This window comes from Calypte anna, chromosome Z (assembly GCF_003957555.1).
Source record: "Calypte anna isolate BGI_N300 chromosome Z, bCalAnn1_v1.p, whole genome shotgun sequence".
Lineage (NCBI taxonomy): Eukaryota > Metazoa > Chordata > Aves > Apodiformes > Trochilidae > Calypte > Calypte anna.
Genome location: NC_044274.1, coordinates 48,236,962 through 48,255,390, shown reverse-complemented (window position 1 = coordinate 48,255,390; position 18,429 = coordinate 48,236,962). Strand labels below are relative to the sequence as shown.

At 39.9% G+C, this 18,429-nt stretch overlaps 1 protein-coding gene across 1 annotated transcript in view; it reads right to left on the bottom strand.

The window, feature by feature from the left end:
* DOCK8 (dedicator of cytokinesis 8) overlaps nucleotides 1–18,429 on the bottom strand; it is an 86,785-nt gene that overhangs the window by 20,156 nt on the left and 48,200 nt on the right. Inside the window, exons 19-33 of the mRNA XM_030466881.1 lie at nucleotides 18,223–18,318; nucleotides 16,917–17,151; nucleotides 15,784–15,948; nucleotides 13,840–14,015; nucleotides 12,182–12,277; nucleotides 10,828–10,923; nucleotides 9,896–10,045; nucleotides 7,399–7,512; nucleotides 6,271–6,426; nucleotides 4,266–4,405; nucleotides 3,515–3,684; nucleotides 2,613–2,758; nucleotides 1,736–1,918; nucleotides 1,023–1,158; nucleotides 348–435 (exon numbers count right to left, since the gene is read on the bottom strand). Of these exons, the coding sequence (XP_030322741.1) occupies nucleotides 348–435; nucleotides 1,023–1,158; nucleotides 1,736–1,918; nucleotides 2,613–2,758; nucleotides 3,515–3,684; nucleotides 4,266–4,405; nucleotides 6,271–6,426; nucleotides 7,399–7,512; nucleotides 9,896–10,045; nucleotides 10,828–10,923; nucleotides 12,182–12,277; nucleotides 13,840–14,015; nucleotides 15,784–15,948; nucleotides 16,917–17,151; nucleotides 18,223–18,318 (2,147 nt within the window). The remainder of the gene's footprint in view (nucleotides 1–347; nucleotides 436–1,022; nucleotides 1,159–1,735; nucleotides 1,919–2,612; nucleotides 2,759–3,514; nucleotides 3,685–4,265; nucleotides 4,406–6,270; nucleotides 6,427–7,398; nucleotides 7,513–9,895; nucleotides 10,046–10,827; nucleotides 10,924–12,181; nucleotides 12,278–13,839; nucleotides 14,016–15,783; nucleotides 15,949–16,916; nucleotides 17,152–18,222; nucleotides 18,319–18,429) is intronic.

Sequence of the window (18,429 nt, the reverse complement as noted above, 5' to 3'; positions counted from 1 at the left end):
TGAGGAACAATACCAACACCAAAATAAATGTCACAGTTAGCCTCTGTGGAGTAATTGATAAAACTTGCATCAATAACCAGTGTTTAACACACTGTTAATAAGGAGGAAAAAATATGTAGATAGCCACATAAACTTCTTGTTCAAGTATTTGTGATCAATCTGTTGTGTCATAAAGACAGTTGGATACTTGTGCTACATAAATATTTTCTATTTCTTTCTTTTTGAAAGTGGGAAAAGATTGAAACTCCTGATTTTGTAATAGAACACCCTAGGATCAAGGACAAAACATTAAAGACCCATACAGTTTGGCTCTCATAAAAGCAATATGTATTTATTAAATTACTTACTTATCTTGTCTCTCATTTGCCTGCCGCCAGTGAGTCTGCTCCTTTCTCCAGCGCAGGTTTTCATTTATCCCTGCTGATCTGTCATTCCCTAAAAATGCAACATGCATCAGTGAGATTAAAGCAAAAGGGGACACCTGAAGTCTGATAGCTGACTGAAATAAGAAGATACATGTCTGTCAGGACTAAAACCATTGAACTTTACAGCCTCAGGGCTCTAATGAAATGATAGGATCCTATAATTTTTATTTTTTTTTGTCCGGGAATTTTAGAACATTAATTTGCTTAAAGTCTTCAAAGACCACAACACAAATTATTCCTTTTATAAAACGAATCAACATTCTTTATACGAGCAATGTGTTCTTACTGATAGTTTTGACACCATTTCTTGGCTCTTGATTAGACACTAACATAATTTCTCAGAATATCTTAAAACTTTTTAGTTGGCCTCATTTTCTGCACTTGAAAAGAGCTCAGTCCTAGCTTCATTCTGCGTAGTTAAAAGCTAATGATACTTTTATCAATAGCAAAACTAAGAAAGGTCTGCAAGGGAAAGGTCCGCGTGTGAAAAACATCAGGATGAAAATGGGGAGTATGCATAAACCCCAACAAACTCATTGATGCCCACAGCCTCTTGAGATCCTGCCAAAAGACATGGGGTGCAGGGCTATGAAGTACCAGCTGGTATTCTGCAGCGCTTCATCATGTCTCCTCTGGCTCCTTCACCTCTCAGCAAAGCTTCTTCTAGTCGGGCCTTAACATCTCGGGACTTCTGGAGCACTTGAGTGCTAACTTTATCTGAGCTTTGTTTGCCCTGAAAGTAAAGTTAAACCAATCAACCTCAATGCCTTCATCTTTGGACATCTCCACAACACAACATGAGAGACTGGTAAGAGGGGCAGTAGACAAGTCATATGATTGACAGTTGTATAAAGGCTGATTAAATGTTGCAGATGAGTAGTATGTGTATCACTTATAAACACAGTCAGTGCTACAGAGAGAGAAATTAATGTCAGAGAGAAGGTTTTTTGATTTGTTTCATAAATAATCTGTCAGAGAGGGGAATCCTGGTGCTCAGCCCTAGGTGTTTCTTAGTGTCTTGTCCAGAACCTACCTGAGTTGTCACTATACTGTCCACCAAAAATAGCCCTCAAGCCTCCAGGAAAGGGAAAATAATCAGTGTAAGCCAACTACATAGGACTTCCTCAAAGGTTTTGACTGAGTCTTGTTTGCTACATTATTTTGTGTTAACTAATTTGCCCATTTCTAGTACAGATTAGACAAGAGTTAATTTAAAAATTGTCAGTAACAGATTACCCCTGGATAGCAAGAATAGAAGGAAAAAAATTAAACCAAAACAGGACAACAACATCAGGCCATGTTTCACATACCTTGTATTCAAAGCATGAGACACAAATGAAGAGGAGGTCTAGAATCCTGTTCAGCATCATGGATGGAAGGTCTGCAATCCACTTCTGTATTAGATTCTGATCAGCATTTTTCATGATCCACAGGAAACAGATCAAAAGGTTGCGAGTAGTATCAGGCCCTAATGTAGCATTCTGTCTGTAGGGCTAGGAGAAGATAAAGTAAATGTCAGTTGAAAGCAAAAAAAAAAAAAAAAAAGAGGCAGGTAATTCAGGTAATGTTATTTAAATTGCAGTGAAATAAAATCTGGACTTCTGAAAGTTTAACCTCTTTAATCTAGGTTATACTGATTGATTTTTAAAATATATATGTGTATAACTAGTGACAGGACCAATTGCATGCATGTGAAAGAAAGAAGCACAAGAGCATTGCTTGCTAGATGCTTGTATGTTGATTGCCTTACAATAACATAGAAAAAATGCTCTGTAACTATTTGGTCCTTTCTTGCCATGCAGTTGTGTCAGCCAAATAAAAAAAATATGAAGAAAGAGAGAAAGAGAATAAAGGTTATTGTGTCCTAGGTTAAGCGATTCAGGTGAGATTGGGACTGGGAGGCAGTGGAAGAGTCATAGTGGCATTTGCTAATCTGGAAGTGAGACCAGTTTGGGTGTGGGTAGAGGCCTGTGGAAGACAAAGTGAAACTATGTATGGTAAGGAGTAATTAAAGGACTAGAAGAGGAGGACATGACAGGAGGAATATGGGGCATTATCTGGGACCAGAGGAAAGAGGAATGAAGTTTCTCATGGCTGTAGTTCTTAGTGGCAACAAAAGGAAAACACGGGTAAAAAAAAGAAAAAGGAAAACAGATGTAAGAAAGACTGGCAGAGTTGTGAACATACCAGGGACATCAGGGACAGTCCAGAGCTCCTGAGGTTGAATTGATTCCCTGCAATGGCAAGGGCCACATTTTGATTGATTGCACCTGCAGACTCTTGTTCTTCTTCAGGGTTTCCTGTGCGTCCCTTTCCACTGCGGGCATCTGAAACTAGATTTGAAATATCCCATTGGAACTTCAGGAGCAGTGAAACAACTGCATGAATGACATTCACAATGCCACAGCCTTCCACCAGTTTATAACCTAGCAAAATATTTGGCACCTTCATCCCTGAGGCTGTTGGTCTGGCTGATGTACCAAGCAGTGAAATAGGAGCAGCATTAGCAAGGCAGATTGTGGCCATCTGCAAAGGCTGCCAAATTGTTAAATAAACATAAGGGAAGGACACATGTCAAACAAACTCCAGGTGTTCAGAGAAGCTAAATTAAAAGCAAAGGCAACAGAAAACGTGATGTTGCCTTTGAAGTTCAAAGCTACATTAGAGCTTCTCAACACTGGAAAAAGCTAGTTTCTGTCAATTTCAGACAGAAGGGTCAATGTACACACCATCCATGGGCTTGGTGATATTCAAAATATTCAACAAATATCTTGCAGGTCTTGCAGTCTTTATTTGCAGTAAGCTAGTATCTACACTAAGAGACAGGCAAGAATACTTACATCTCTGGCCTATCATTTGCTGAATTTGAATCTGGCCTACTCACTTGATACTGAATTTTTTTCTGTCTTTAAAAATACAGTTTACATCTAAGTAAAGAAATATTTGACCTTACTAGACTGTGGAGCATTTCTGTACTTGGTGTGATCAATTTTTACATTTGACAGATTGTTTAGGCAAGACACTGTTAACAAGCTGAAAAAAACCCCAGCAAACCAACCAACCAAACAACAAAATGAAGAAGATCTTACTTGTAAAATCATGAAGTTGAGGCAGTGAATCCAAAATTATACCAACCAAAGGGAGGTAGAGAGCTGCGATTTTAATCTTCACCTCTTTTTTTGAGCAACATGGGTCTAGGTCATGGGAACTCAGCAGGCTAAGGATAGCACTGACGGCTTTTCTTTGGACCTTACTAATCCTGTTAACACAAAAAACATGCATGAGCTCCATTAATGGGTCATGAACAAATTAGTTACAAATCAAAGATTTAAGACACAGAGTGAAAGACAGAAATTAATACATAAATATTCATTAAATAATTTCTTCCATTGTGAATAGAGACTCACGTTCCCTGCAAAAGATATTGTATCTCCAAGCCACTTTATCACAATCAAAAAGCACCCAAGTCTTTCAAACTTTCCATAAAAATTCAATACGATCAAGAGAGGTGCTTAAAGAAAAGCATCAGACTCCAGCCAAAGTCCAGTTAAATTCTTAAACTCAGACAAAGGTAGAGGTGCTTACAGATAAGAGTAACTGAAGTTTTAAGCTGTGCTTTCAAATTGTGAATTAGTCAGCACTACTGCAACAAATAGTACATTTTTATTCACTGGGACCAGAATACTGCTGATGAAACAATGACTGGGTTATATGCTGCATTACAGTGACCCACAGAGAGGAGCAGGTGAAACAGGACTATGCTGGAACCAAACCACAACCTTGCCAAGAGTGATACCAAGACCAAATCTCATTCTAAAATCTGCAAATTGGAATACACACCCCTCACTGTCTGCATCCAACGCTGCTGCCAACTCAGTGAAAAGCAATCCGGTCAGAAAGTGCTGCTGACGGTATTCGGCCGAGAGGTCAAACATACCAGCGATTTTCTGGTCCTGGAAGCTGGAGCAGGAGCTAGAATTCTGCAGAAGTGTATCACAGGTGTTAAAGGATGATCACTGAAATCAAAGCTTCTTTGACATATTGTACTCACAGTCCATGTAGCTAATGGAAAATCTCTACCAGAGGGAAATCAAAGACAAAAAAAAATCAAAGAAGATGGGACATTTTGGAGGAAAACACCCAGGTGTGGAACAAAAAGCATTTTATTTCAAATGAGTTGCTTGCTAGGATGCAAACTAATCCTTTCCATTCTGTGTGAGAAGCTAATTAGACATTTTTTGAGATATAAAATTCCTACCCTATACTCATTAGTACGGACAACAGGACAAAAAGTCAGAATTTTCTCCATGTTTACAATTATTCTGTTGCAGAGCAGTCATTGGGCACCATACAGCAGGACGGTGCCCCTGCATTAGGAGGGAACTCATTGTCAGTTCTGCACTGTGCCTTCTTCAGCCTTCATGATCTCCAGCATAAAAATAAGGTCAGGAAAGATGTGCAAACAGTGTTTCCTTTCATCCTGAAAGTCTTTAGCTGAGCTTGCTAGCAGCTGGCATAATTCAAAGCAGCCTTCAGACTGCTGTAACTTATGGCTGTGACAGATATACTGCCAGTTCAGGAACGGAAAGTTGCTGCTATATATGTGCTGTGAACTTCTTAGCTTCTCCAATCATAGGGCTGTGCCACAGGTCACCTCAAATGGTTTTGTGCCCTGATCGGGTAAGCATAAGTCTTAGATTCTACTCCCCAGTGCAGCTACTAGGGCTTATGAGTCCAAATTTTGCTTTTAATTTATACTCTTCAAAATTGTCTCCCAATATTTCTGTCAGTCACCTGGGACCAGTCCCGGAAAATACACACATGAAGTAGCAGTATACCACACTGTGGCAGCTGTCTTCCAGCACATGGGGTCAAATGAAACTCCTGTCTCTGAGTAGCCCCATATTTTGAATTCACCTACTCAAGTCCACTCCCATTTCAACCTCAATCAGACAGGCACGGGCTGTACTGTGTTTGTGTGGAATAATGTTGAAGTGTAGAGCATCCAGTTAAATGAATTTGGTTTCTCTCCAAGAATTCCAAAAGATTTACTCATGAGGCCACATTTCTTACTGAAAACCTAACTCTAGTTGGGCAGTTCTCCTGCAAACAGATCAAAATTACTGCAAGGGTGGTCTGCTAATGTATTAAATCACTCAAGGGCCACAAAAGCCCTATTGATTTGCTCAGGTTGCGCTTCATAGTTTACTCCTAAAGGAAAAAAAGAGTTGATGATGTTGATTGAAAGAATGATTAAACAGGTGTCTGCTCAGCTTTGACTTGCTAGAATTAGTTGCAAGAGCTACACTGGCTTCTTTTTAATTCCACAAGCCAAAGAGTCCCATTTCTAGTTCTCTGATATCCAGGGTTAGCATTAAGTAAAACTATAGAGAAATTGTGACCCTAAGACCTCCATGCTTTGCTTTTAAGGCCAGTAAAAACTCCAGAAAAATATTATTTACTGTTACTGATCTGTCAGAAAGTTTGCTATGCCATAATTCTCCAAAACAGATATTGGAATAGTGATTGTATAAGGATGGGATATAGGTGTGCCTGCAAATGAGCCTTATGAGTCATGTTCCTTTCAGACCTTGTATGTCTACCTTAACAGTAGTTTTCTGTTTGCATGTTTCTAGAGATGCACAGATCTGCATCATGCTAAGTTTTAACTGATGTAGATGAAGTTTTGTTGTCTTTGTATTTTCCTCCTCTTCTTTCAAGAAGTTGTTCTCCCTGACCCAGTGACTAGTTTTAACCTAAGTGTTTGAATACAGGACTACAAAAGTCTTTCTCTATATGTGTGCTTCATATGACATTCATACAATTTTGTCTAATGGATACCTACCTGTGAGGATAGGGAGGGAGAAGGGGATGTTGGAGCAGATACAGAGGTCACGAAGAAGAAGTTCAGATTGAGGTAATGCTCATGGCTGCAAATGATTCTCAGGAATTCTAGCCTCATGGAAATCAGGGTGGAGAGTGAATTCAGCTTGTTTGAGAGCTAGGAAAGCAAACAAAAAAGGTGTCATGTGATAGGCATGCGCTATTTAAACTACCATGCTGTGAAATATCCTGCTTCCTGAAACAAAAATAGACAAATAGCCCAGCATTAAAATGCTTAATGGCTCCTGTACCTAATTAGTTTCCATCCATTAGCTGCTCTTCGTTTGGCTGTGGTTGTGTCTCTCTCCCTCCTCCCTGGCTGACTTACCAACTTCCCAAGAGACAATAAATTCTTTGGGTTTTTATCCTCCCAAAAGAAAAACATACAGTATTTTTTCCCTTTTGCATAACACGAAGATGAAACCAAACAAAACTCCGCTGAGTGTGTGGCAAGCTCATAAATAGTTCTGCTAGGCAACACAGAGCATCAGTAGTCTTGCCATTTCCTGTCATATCAACAATGACATCAGTGGAGTGTGACACACACTCTAGGAAAGCCAGTTTGTGACAGGGGCCTTCCTTTGGCAAAAGACAACAACAGATACATCAGGTAAAAAAACAGGAAAATTTTCCCCTCCAAATAAAACATCGTCATTTATTTTTAATTTTGGGAGGCTTGCAAAACAAGAAGAGAGATGGATTGAATCCATCCAAAATCTAAATCTAAATCTAAATCCATCCAAATCTAAATACTGTTGTCACAGCAGTGCACTAGAAGACCGAGTCCAAAAGCTCTGTATGGTTTGCAGACCCTGCTGCTAGGAAATGTGAACAGTAAAAGGAAGAAAAATGGCTCCCTGGATGCTCTTCAGCAGTGCAAGGTATGACATTTTTGAAAGCATCTTAACCTCCATTAATTTTTTTTTTCTGCAGACCACACATCAAAAGAGGTTTAAAGCGTCTGCATATGAAATAGGAAATTTACCTGGCCCTTTAACACAGCTCCAACGATCTTGATGGATAAATGAAACTAACAGAACATTGGACTAGTCATAAGCCAAATGCAGTCCTAATCATGCATGGTGCTTACCTGATTACAGTAATGTTTGATGAGATTAAACACAAATCCTCGGTCCATTAAAGAAAGGAGATCGTACAAGAAAAATGCCAGGCTGATATTAATTTTTTCAGCTTGATCACTTTCCTTAAAGAAAAACAACAAAATTTCAAGAGAATTGCAGTTATGATATATAAAATTTACATAAAGATCAAAGAATTTTCAGAATCGTTAAAAAGTAGTGGAAGCCACGGTTTCCAGAACCATCTCATGAAATGTACTGGACAAGTTTTTTCAGTTCTCCAGTTTAAGTTTTCAAAACTGTACAACATCATTTCTGTAAATTATTTACACTGCTATAGCTTTCACAGAGGAATATCACAGGATGAATGAACAACAGTTTACCCACGCAAACTTTTGGCTGACAACAATGAAAGAGAATTCCCTATGCGCTTCAAAGCTGCGTATGCCTTTTTTTTAATTTTCAATTGAACCTCTCATATTAGAGAATGTTGTTTCAGGTACTTAAAACATAAAATATTGTTTTAAAATATTAATAAAAACCTGCACTGGCTCTGCAGTTTTGTTTAGAATTTTTAAGTATAAATCTGATAATAAAAAAGTACTGATAAGATGAATCTGTGGGTTTCACTATTCAGCAGCTAAGCTCTCACATGCTTGAAACTGGACCCAGCCCCCAAATAAAAATCACAAAGATCTGCATATGTCCTTTAAAATAAGGCTACAGTTACTTCAAACACACCAATCTGAATAATAAAAACTCTGCAGCATATATAGTTCAAGATAAATTGTGGAAGTGCCTGTAGGATTTGCAAACATTTAATGCCCAGAGCCCTCAGGTAGGCTCACTCAAGACTGACAGGAGATGACTGAGAAAAATGTTGTTTCTACTTGAGTATCTGACTAGTGAGAACAGGTGTGCAGTGCCTCAGGGTGGATGTGATTTCATTTTTCATTTTTCAACCTTTTTGTTGCTGTTCAGCAACAATCTGGAATTTACACAGAAAAATGTTTTTTTTACTGCAAAGAAAAAATTAGTGTTCCACTACCTGACTGGGTAGGATAAAATATTCCAGACATATCACTGTAGAATCACAGGGCAATCTGACATGCTCAGCCATATATTAACACATGGAGTATTACTGCTTAGAGTTAAAAATCAGACACACATTAACTACTGCAATGGCCCTAATTCTGCAAACACTGCAGTAGGATTTTCACACGTAATCAGGTTTTATACACTCACTCTATCAAAATCAAATTGAGTTAACAGTCCATAAAACCCTATGTATTTCTTGTGAGGAAGCTATAAAAAAAACTCTTGGCAAAAGTTATAGTTCCATGAAAACATTTTTAATGTAACAAATTTCTACCCTGCAATGTATTAAAAAAAAAAAAAGAAGTCACTGCAATGTATTAAAAAAACCATCTATATGGAAACAATTTCACTGCACATGGCTATCATGGAAACACACCAGAGGATCAAATAAAAGGGCAAAGCTTCAGGAATAACTTCTTGGTGTACAGTGACAATCTCTTGGGCAGAGAATAGTCTTGACCCATTTCCAGTTTCTGCTCCTCAACCTGCTCTTCAACAACACGATGGGGCACACATGGAAAAGTAGATCAGGTAACTAAGCAGGTTTAAAAATGACCCAGCCTGGTCTGCCCTGTGGCAGAGCACACTGAGGGGCTAGTACAGTGCATTTGGCAGCTCCAGGGCATAAAAACAAATCTCTGGAAAAAACTGAACAGTCACTCAGTGCCTATTTGTGACCTTAACTTTGCCAACTGGCCAGTGCACAGTGACATCAGTGATATAAACTGACAGTATTAGTATCAATATAAAATAAAAATTATATTTTGTGATGATCCTTTCAACTTTATAAGTGGTTTTATCAGTGCAACTTGTTTAAACATATTGGGAGAAAAAATTTAATGGGACTAAGGGCTTATTTCTTGTCTTTAATTTTCATGTGGCCAGTGCCTCTTTAAAGAGATCTGTGGCAAAAGCACTTGTGGATGGATTTTGCAACCTTCAGGAGGAATACTCCCTTCATATTGCATAGTCCACTTCTATCAGGAAAGTCAACTGTGGATAAAAACATGATGCAGTAGGACGGAGGGTAACAGGAAAGGGGGAATAAAAGGAATAAGCCCTGTTTGGGCTCCAGTGTGATGCCCTACTAACCTAGCACAAAGCAGCATTGCCACTGAAAGTGGGTGTCCAGCCCTTCTCATCAGTGGAAAAGGAGATTTACCCCTTCATCCTGCATCCAAATCAAGAAGCAGGCTGGGTAACTGAGCTTCATAAAAACAAACTGTCTGCCAGGGGAGCAAAAGGCTGCCCTTTGCACAGCCACAGTTCTTGTTTAAGGTCCACACGAGGATACTGCCTTGGTTTTGTCTAATTCCAATGACACCACTGAAAGTGAAAAGGGATTAAGCATGGCTCAGTGTAAGACAGTGCAAGTAGCAAGGAGCCATGGCACTTATTTCATGCATGTACCTTCTGTGGCTTGACTATAAGTGCAGCAATCTCTGAAGTAACCACACTAACTATAGTGGTAATATCATCTTTGAAGCGACTGGAGAACCGGCTTCTTCGTGGATTGTCTTGCTTGTCTATGTTGTGAACATACTGAGCCATACTCTTGATCTGCAAAACAGAAGAAAAGATATCTAAAAAATGCCCAAGATGGAGGTAAAAATTCTTCAAATGAGTTGATGCGAGTTAGATTGCCTACTTGTTTTTCCCTGAATGTAATCACTCTCACTTTCTCAGGGCTGCTGTGATAAATCCCACATGTACTGGCAATGATAACAAGAGAGCCATACTCAAATATAGACACTGATTCTTATTCATGTTCATGCAGTTGTCTACTCTCAGCACCTGAAATTAGAATCCCTTCCCAGTCCTTTGCATCTCCTCTGGAATACTGCTGTTCACAACTACTGGCTTTCATGATGACAGACAGAGAGTGACACTTTGAGAGTGAATTCTTATTTCTTGACCTGCTGTTGGGTTACCTATACATTGCCAGTGGAAATCAGTATGCTTTTCCACTCACAACCATCTCCTCTGTGAAACTGTAGGCATGGGGAGCCTTGTCACTGTCCCCTTGTTGTTAGCAAAGTGGAAAACACAGGGACAGGTTCACAGACAAGGAAGGCTCAGTTTGATGTCCGTCTTCCTTTCAGCCTTCTGCAAGTTGTGCACCACTGTGCACGTACTTCATGCAGTATGTTGCCATTATCAGCTGTCAGTGGGGAATTGGGTTGCATATGGAAAATACTTTAGTTGTACTTCCATTAACTGGGGCCTCTCCTTTTCACAGAGGATGGATAGCTAAATGGGTAACCACTTGATTAAATCTGTGTCTGGAGTACCTCCCGAATCTTACCATTAACTTTCTTTAAAATATTGCCATCAAATCTTACCAGGAGCTCAAAGAAGAACCAGGCATATCTGAAGACAGATTCTCTCACTATACCCGTGCTGACCACCATCTGCAGTGCCAGCTCCTCGTGGAAATGCTGGATAATAAACAGAGACAGTTGGGAAATGGCTTTTCAATAAACTAATCTTTCAGTTTCAACAACACCTTTCTTCCCTGTGGGAAATTTCTACATAGTGGAGAGTCATGATCAAAGTGATATCTGAGGAAGGTTGGTGACAAAGTGACACGGGGACCCATTTACCTGTGGGATCCATTTTTCTGTAGATCCAGAACTGGGAAATGCCTTTTGCCTATCCTCAAGTGTTTGGCTGAATGCATGACAAGGACCAGTCATATTCTCCCCTCCCCCCTAAGCCTTTTCCTTTAGCACATCCTTGATTTTTGAGAGAATGTCCTTCTCTCCCACCACAGAGAGAGAAAGACACAGCAACAACCACAGCAAACCCTGTATGGAGATTTGTAGCTGAAGACAATACTCTTTAAGCAGTGAGATCTGATCAGAAGATGTCCAATTCAACTGCTCTGAAGTCTTAGAAAACTAAAAGCAGGACTAAAAATTAATTGTAATGTCTATTTTTTTTTTTTTATTCCTGACACAAGCAATAAAGCTAACGAGATTGCTAAGCACATTTACATTGAACAGCATACATTAATCCATCTAATATTTAAATTGGTATAAACATCTCTGCTTTTTGGCAGAAATTGAACCAATAAACAGGAGTAAAAGAGTAAAATTTATTATCTGTAACTGAGATTCCAAACTGCTCATGGCAGGTTTTTTCCCTGGCTGTTGATCAATGGCAAATACAAGATACAGCTCTGAAAAAATTATCTATGTGATATGGGATTTTCTATGTTGTTAAAAAGCTGTTTGCGGATATCTGCTCAAGATAGGAAAGAATTTCTTGGTTCTGAAAGCTACATATACAGGAAAAGAAAAACATAATTTACAGAAGAAAGAGATGGCAAACATTTCTGAATACAGCTTACTGTAACATGTAAAGGCAGGTATCCAAGGGTAAACAGGAATAGAAAAAGACAGGGGCCCTAACACCTTGAGAAAAAAAGCAAACAGAGGATCTAGGCAGGCTGCTACTTGTCTAAATCTGTCCTGAAAAAGGAATCTAAAGACTGTAGAGCAAAAGCAGGTATGTTTGGGTAATATTTAGTCGCTGATTCAGTATTCCATCACAAAGTCATTATTCACTAAAACTAGCTGTTGTTTTGGTTTTTTTCTCTCTACTCTTCTCATTTAGAAGAGCTAGTTGCCAGAACTCCCTCAGGAGGCTCCAGGCTCTGTTAATGTGCACCCGCATGCTTAATTCATAGGCTACCTTTTTATTGGATGGTCTTGGGCTTGCACAAACACTTTGCATGTCATTTGTTCCTTCAACATAGAAAGACATCCGACTGGAGCCGTGGTCCACAGGCTGGAGGGCACATCCAGAGGGAATTCGTTAATAATAAGTTAATAAATAACATCAGGTTATAACAGAGACTAAATCAGCAGCCGTGGTGCTTTTTTGGAAGGTATGCAACCGATGTTCACCCAAAGAGCTCTTCTCTTTCCTCCTCCCCACTCCCGTTCACAGTGGAAGCCAAAGATCACCAGAATACAGCAGGCACAGGAACATGCAAATGCCAACACTGACATCATGTGCCCAATTTCAGCACTGCAGCTGTATTTTAGAAGCTTTACAATTCTGGGAGTCTTCCTTCAGGTAAAAGGAGGCCAATTTAAAAAGCAGTGAAAAGGAGGTAGTCAACGATTTATCAGTGTGTTGAAACTGTAATAAACATTTAAATTTTGTATTAATTTGAAGAAAAAAAAATACCCCAGGATTTGTTTTTCTTTAGGACACTGTACATTGGAGTAAAATATATAAAGTTATTAAGCTCTGATATTAAGAATTGCTATGGGTGAATACATATGCCCATATAAACATATCAAACAGGTTGACAAAGCCTGTAAATTTTACTAGTTCCAGTTTACTTTAATGAACACTTTAACTGGAGAGACGTGATCATTCAATGGAGAAATCAAAAGGTTTCTGAAAATAATCTGCTTGCAATGTTTTACATCTGTAACACTCAAAAGACAAAACAAGGGGAATATATGGTTCAAAGCTCAGTAGACATGCTGTTGCAGAGCTGCAGCTACCAGAAAGCTCCTTGTACAAGGGAAAAATACTGCTTTTGTTAGAGGCACAGCTTGCCAGCTCCTGCTGCATGAGGAAGTCTGGATTTTGGTTTCCCCAGAGAGCTGAGACCAGATGTCCCCATAAAGCTCTGAGATTTGCCTGGGATGCTGTAGACCAGGAGGTACCAGATGCCAAGCAGGAAAGGAAAGCAAAATCCTGCTTCTCATCTGGCATTGTCCTTTCTGTCCTGCTATCTGTTGGTGGCATTTCAGTTGTGGATCAGAAAGACATTGGAAGTTTGTGTTTTACTCTGTGGTTAAATTAAGTATTTGGAAAGATCCAGTTACAAAATATGTGCATGGAATCCATACTACAGCTGATATAAAATCAAATCATGGGGCTGCTGATATATTAATTGCCTTTTTTTTTTTTTTTTTTAAACAGGAAATTATTCAGCACCAGTAAATTACCCATTCCCAGTGTAATCAATAGTAGTCTTCTCACACTAAATCTTGGAAGGCAGACCAGCCCATGTCACCAGATGTGAACATGAACTAAATATCAGGAAGAATAGGACAGAGAGGCACATCAGAAAGCAAATCCATCAACGTAGCATCTAAGCCAGAAACAAGAGACAGAGGTATTGCATCTTGCTCTTTTCTCTAGTAAGACATCAGAATTTAGCTGTGGGATTTAACATGTGCCTATGCCAAACCAGAAAAACAGCAAATGCTTCTGGTGATACATACAGTGCAAAGTAACAAGAAGCAAATACGACCCTCAAAGAAGAGGTCTAGGTCACTAGGTTTTGACCCACATGATTCTGGAGATATTTGACTTTGCTCTCTTACCTTAGATGACATGATATTTGTGATCTCGTCATCAGTAGCAGTTTGTGTAACAGTGATGTCAGGATTGCTGCAGCTGATCACTCGGCTCTGCAGGAGTTTGCTTCCGACAGACGCTGCGGAAGTGCGTCCAAAGGTGTTGTACCGAGACTCTGCCAGAACAGCACTGCTGCCTGCACCTGCCCACAGGGAGATGTTTGAGCTGAGACTAAAGAACATATATATATATACACCTATATATATATATATATATGCATATATATCTATGACACAAACATGAGATTCAAGGCAGCTTTGCTCAGTGCTGTTATAGGATCAGCATTTTGAATAGTGTAAGGCTCCGGAAAATATCTCACCACCAACTACTTTATTAACAAATTACATAGGCTTTGTATGGCAAGGATACTGGTGTTTTCCAAGTCAGTGTCTCACAGGCTGATTGCACAAGCGGTAACAAAAGATTAAAGGGGCAGTGGCACCATTACAGTATCTTCTTTCTTCTTCAGGTTTTTAAAATTTGCTCCAGATTAAGACAAAATTCACAGGCCGAAACACAAAATATCACCTTCAACATGTAACATTTAACACCAGATTCAATGTACCCAAGGAAGCAAGGAGCCCTGTCTGCAGGAATTTCACTAAATGATTATCTAATTTTCAGCTTGGACCTCAGTTTTCCAGGATAAAGAATTTCAAAATGTAGGCAAGCTCAGAGATTTTAGCACATTCTAACATCAGCCTAAACATTCCTTGAGGGGTATTTCAATAAACATTTGAAAGAGAAAAGGGCTTTCATATCTTTAGCTCCCACAGCCCAGCTGCTTGGTGGGATTAACAGTTAATACACAGGAACTGACCAAGTGAATCCTGAAAGCTTTAGGTCAATGGACTGCAGAAGAACAAAAGAATGCTTGAGGTTTGAAGGGGTCTCTGGAGGTAGCATGGTCCAACTCTCCTGCTCAAGCAGGGCCACCTAGAGTCAATTGCCCGGGATCATATCCAAATGGCTTTAAATATCTCTACAGATTGAGAGAATCCACCATCCCTCTGTGCAGCCTCTGACAGTGATCTGTCACTTTCAGAAGAGAAAAGTGTTTCTTGATGGTCAGAGGGAACCTCCCTTGTTTCCATTTGTACTCACTGTCTCTGGTCCTGTCACTGGGAACCACTGCAAACAATAATGGCTCTGTCTTCTTGCACCTTCTTTTCAGGGCTCTGTATACCTTGAAGACTCCCCCTGACACTTCCTTCTCCAGGGCAGACTCAGCTCTCTCAGCCTCTCCTCACAGGAGAGATGCTCCTGGCCTTTCATCACTTTTGTCACCCTTGACTTTTTCTTTCTACTATGTTCAGATCTCTCATACTGAGGAGCCCACAACTGGACACTGTAGTACAGGTGTGGCCTCACCAGCATGAGGAGAGAAGGATTCCCTCCCTCAGCTTGGTGGCCAACAAACAGGATTTGATTCTCTGGCAGAGCTCGGCCCTATGCAACTTGGCAGAAAGTTAGTTTGCACTGAAATTATTTACTGATGCACAGGCCAGTAAGAAATTTGCATCTTAAGCTGATTTTAATTTCTGGAAGAAATTCCTGTAAGCAAAGCCTCATTTCTGGAGATGTCTCTTACTTTCATCTTCATGAAGTGGTTGCATATAGCTCTGGAGTTCTCTCACACCAACCCTGCATCTTAATTGAAAGAGAGACAGAGATTATGGGGGGCAAATCCATTGTGCTTTTTGAAGCACGGAGATCCCTGACCTGCCTCTGTGACAAATGTTATATCTGAACAGTGTTGTGCTTCAATGGTATGCAGCCTGGGACTGAGAAGTTGTTTTCTGTTTTAGAGGCCAGTTCACTAAGTTCTTCTCTAGCAAGTATTGAAGACATGCTGAAATAACACATAACAAGAAAAAAGAACACTTTTGTAACCCTTGCACCAGTATTACCTGGTTTGACTACTTCTCTTTGAGGGTCTGGCAGACGAAATACATAGTAGACGTAAGATGCCAGAAGGCAGTTTCTCCCATGCTGGTCTTTGCTCAGCTCTTTGGTGTTGTGCAGACTGTTCACTATTGCAGCCACAGATTCAAAGGCAAGTTGTGAGAAGTTGGCTGTGAAACAAAGGCAAGAATTAGTTTTAGCATGGAAAGGTAAAATATAATTAGGTGAGGGTATTTTTTTGTACCAATAACAACTAATCCTATATGCTTTAATTTAGTCCTTAGAAAATGAGACGTCTGGACAGCCATTGCTGTAGCTGACCAGACCCAAAGTCTATGCAGGCAAAACAACACTTTTCAGCAGAACCATTAACTTTGAACACAACCACTGCTGCTTCACCACTTCATGCGACATAAAAGCAGACTGTAACTGTTAATTACCATTTCTAGCAGCCTTCACACATTCCCTATAAATACCTACCTAAGAACACCGAGACTCATTATTCTCCAGCTGACAGGTAAATACAAACCAGCAGGTTTTCCATAAATATTATAGTGGATGACAGATGTTGATTAGCAAAATGAGACGGGAAATAAACTACACCACTGTTTCCAAGTATGTCTTCCCTTCAGAGTTAACATATGTAGTGGGCAACTGGCAGCCTCAGTAATAGAAAGATCTGTGTACATTACTATATCCTCTCTTTTTGAGTTCACCCAATTCTGTTTAAAAATATTTCGGCAGAGGATATGGCAGAGTCAGAAATGTCAGCTGTAGCATAAGTGACTTTTCTGGTGTTTACCTTGCAAAAAAACTGAATTACAAACAGAATTAATCCACAACCCACTTTCTGAACTATGTTTCCAAATAAGTAAACTACTACAATTTAACATACCTCCCAACTAGAGTCTGAGAATCTCCTATCTAGGGGGAAAAAGACAGAAGGCAGGAACTCAGTTAAACCTGATTGAATTCTGCAGTTTGATCAGGTGTATGAGGTGTGATCTGTGTCTTGAGAAGCACAATTCTTTCTGAAATGGAATACCCCAAATACTGTATCTGAGTCTAGGTATTTATCAGTCATTTACTCTACAATTCTAAGTTTCTTGCACTACCACTCCAAGGTCATGCACCATACCTGTCTGGCCAGCTATGACCATGGGCTGTACAGCCAGCTGAAAAAGTTTATCTAGCACCAAATGTAAAAACAAGATAAGAGGTTCAAGGCGTGAAGAATTCAAACACATAATGCTGAATTTCAATTCATGTTCCAGTGCAGCCTCGGTAATCTTCTGGTCTACCAGTCGAATGGGAAATGTCACTTGACTTTCCAGGGAATGGCAGAGAGTGAAGAATCTCTCCAGGTGATTGTCCTGCAAATAGAGTGCACTCACAGTTAAGAAAGCTGATACAGTTCAGGCTGCTAGTGAAGCAAAGCCTCATTGTCCCATCTGGTGGGATGAGAAAATATTTTCACTGTTACGGCTTGCAGTGCTGGCTAGGCCTAGAGAACAATTTGTAAAACAGCTGTTACAGCCTTTAGTTTGTTCCTTTTCTTCTGTCTCAAATTTAGTTTGTGCTTAAATCAGATAAAAACCAGAAAAGTTAAAGTCCTAACTAAAACTATTGCTTCATTTAATGAAAATGTTGTTCCTGGTCTCTGATAAAACTCTGTCTATAGACCCCCTGTCACCCACGCCTACATTCTAGCCTTATGAGTATGGCCTACTTGTATTTAAAAAGCATGCTGCAAGGGGGTGATGGACTTGCTTCAGACAGAGTGCTTCCAGTTGTTAGGACCTCACTACCAGAGTTAACTGGAATGGGTTGATGGGTAGGAGACACTGTGAAGCATCAGAAACAAAATAAAGGTGCTCTGCCTCAAACCAGTATTCCAGTAAGACAGCCAAAGCTTTGATTTCCTATCACATTTAAATAATGAGACTAGAAGGGTTCTCATTCAATGCTAAGCTTGTGTCCTCTCACCACGTGGCACTAATAGCTGACCTTGCCTAAAGCACTCTGGCAGTATTACCTGTCCCCAGAGGTGGAGGTGCAAGAGGTCTCTGCAAATGTGGACACATTGTCTGAACTAGCCCTGCAGAACAGACGATGCAGGGTGCAGAAACTGGCACTGTGCCCTGCCCGTAGTGTCTTTCAGACACAAACTAAGTACACCCTTGCTGAGATAAGAGGAGACCAGGATCCCTATTGCTTGATGTGGCTTGCTGCTGACACTGCTCACTTGTTCACTTGTACCAATACATCTCATTTCACCAGAGGATTAAATTCACTGGGGATATCAGGCCATTTCCTTGATGTCAGTTGTTTTTAAACATCTGTGTGGGTAAACATCTTTGCTTCCTAGACATCCTAAGTCAGCCTGGACACCTGAATTCTCTTGGAAATGAAACTACAGCTTTGTATTGCTTCTGATGCATTACCTGAGTGTGAACAGATGAAACAGCTTGCACTTCAATATTGAAAACACCTTTGTGACCTTCAACCCACTTAATAGGTGGTGTCTGAGATGGAACTTTCTGTGATATAAAAGAAATATGAGAATCATCATCTTCCTTTTATTTATCAAACAAAAAGTCTGTTTAAGCTGAGGTCTACAAGGTATTTGTGCTGTTCACTTCATTGTAGAT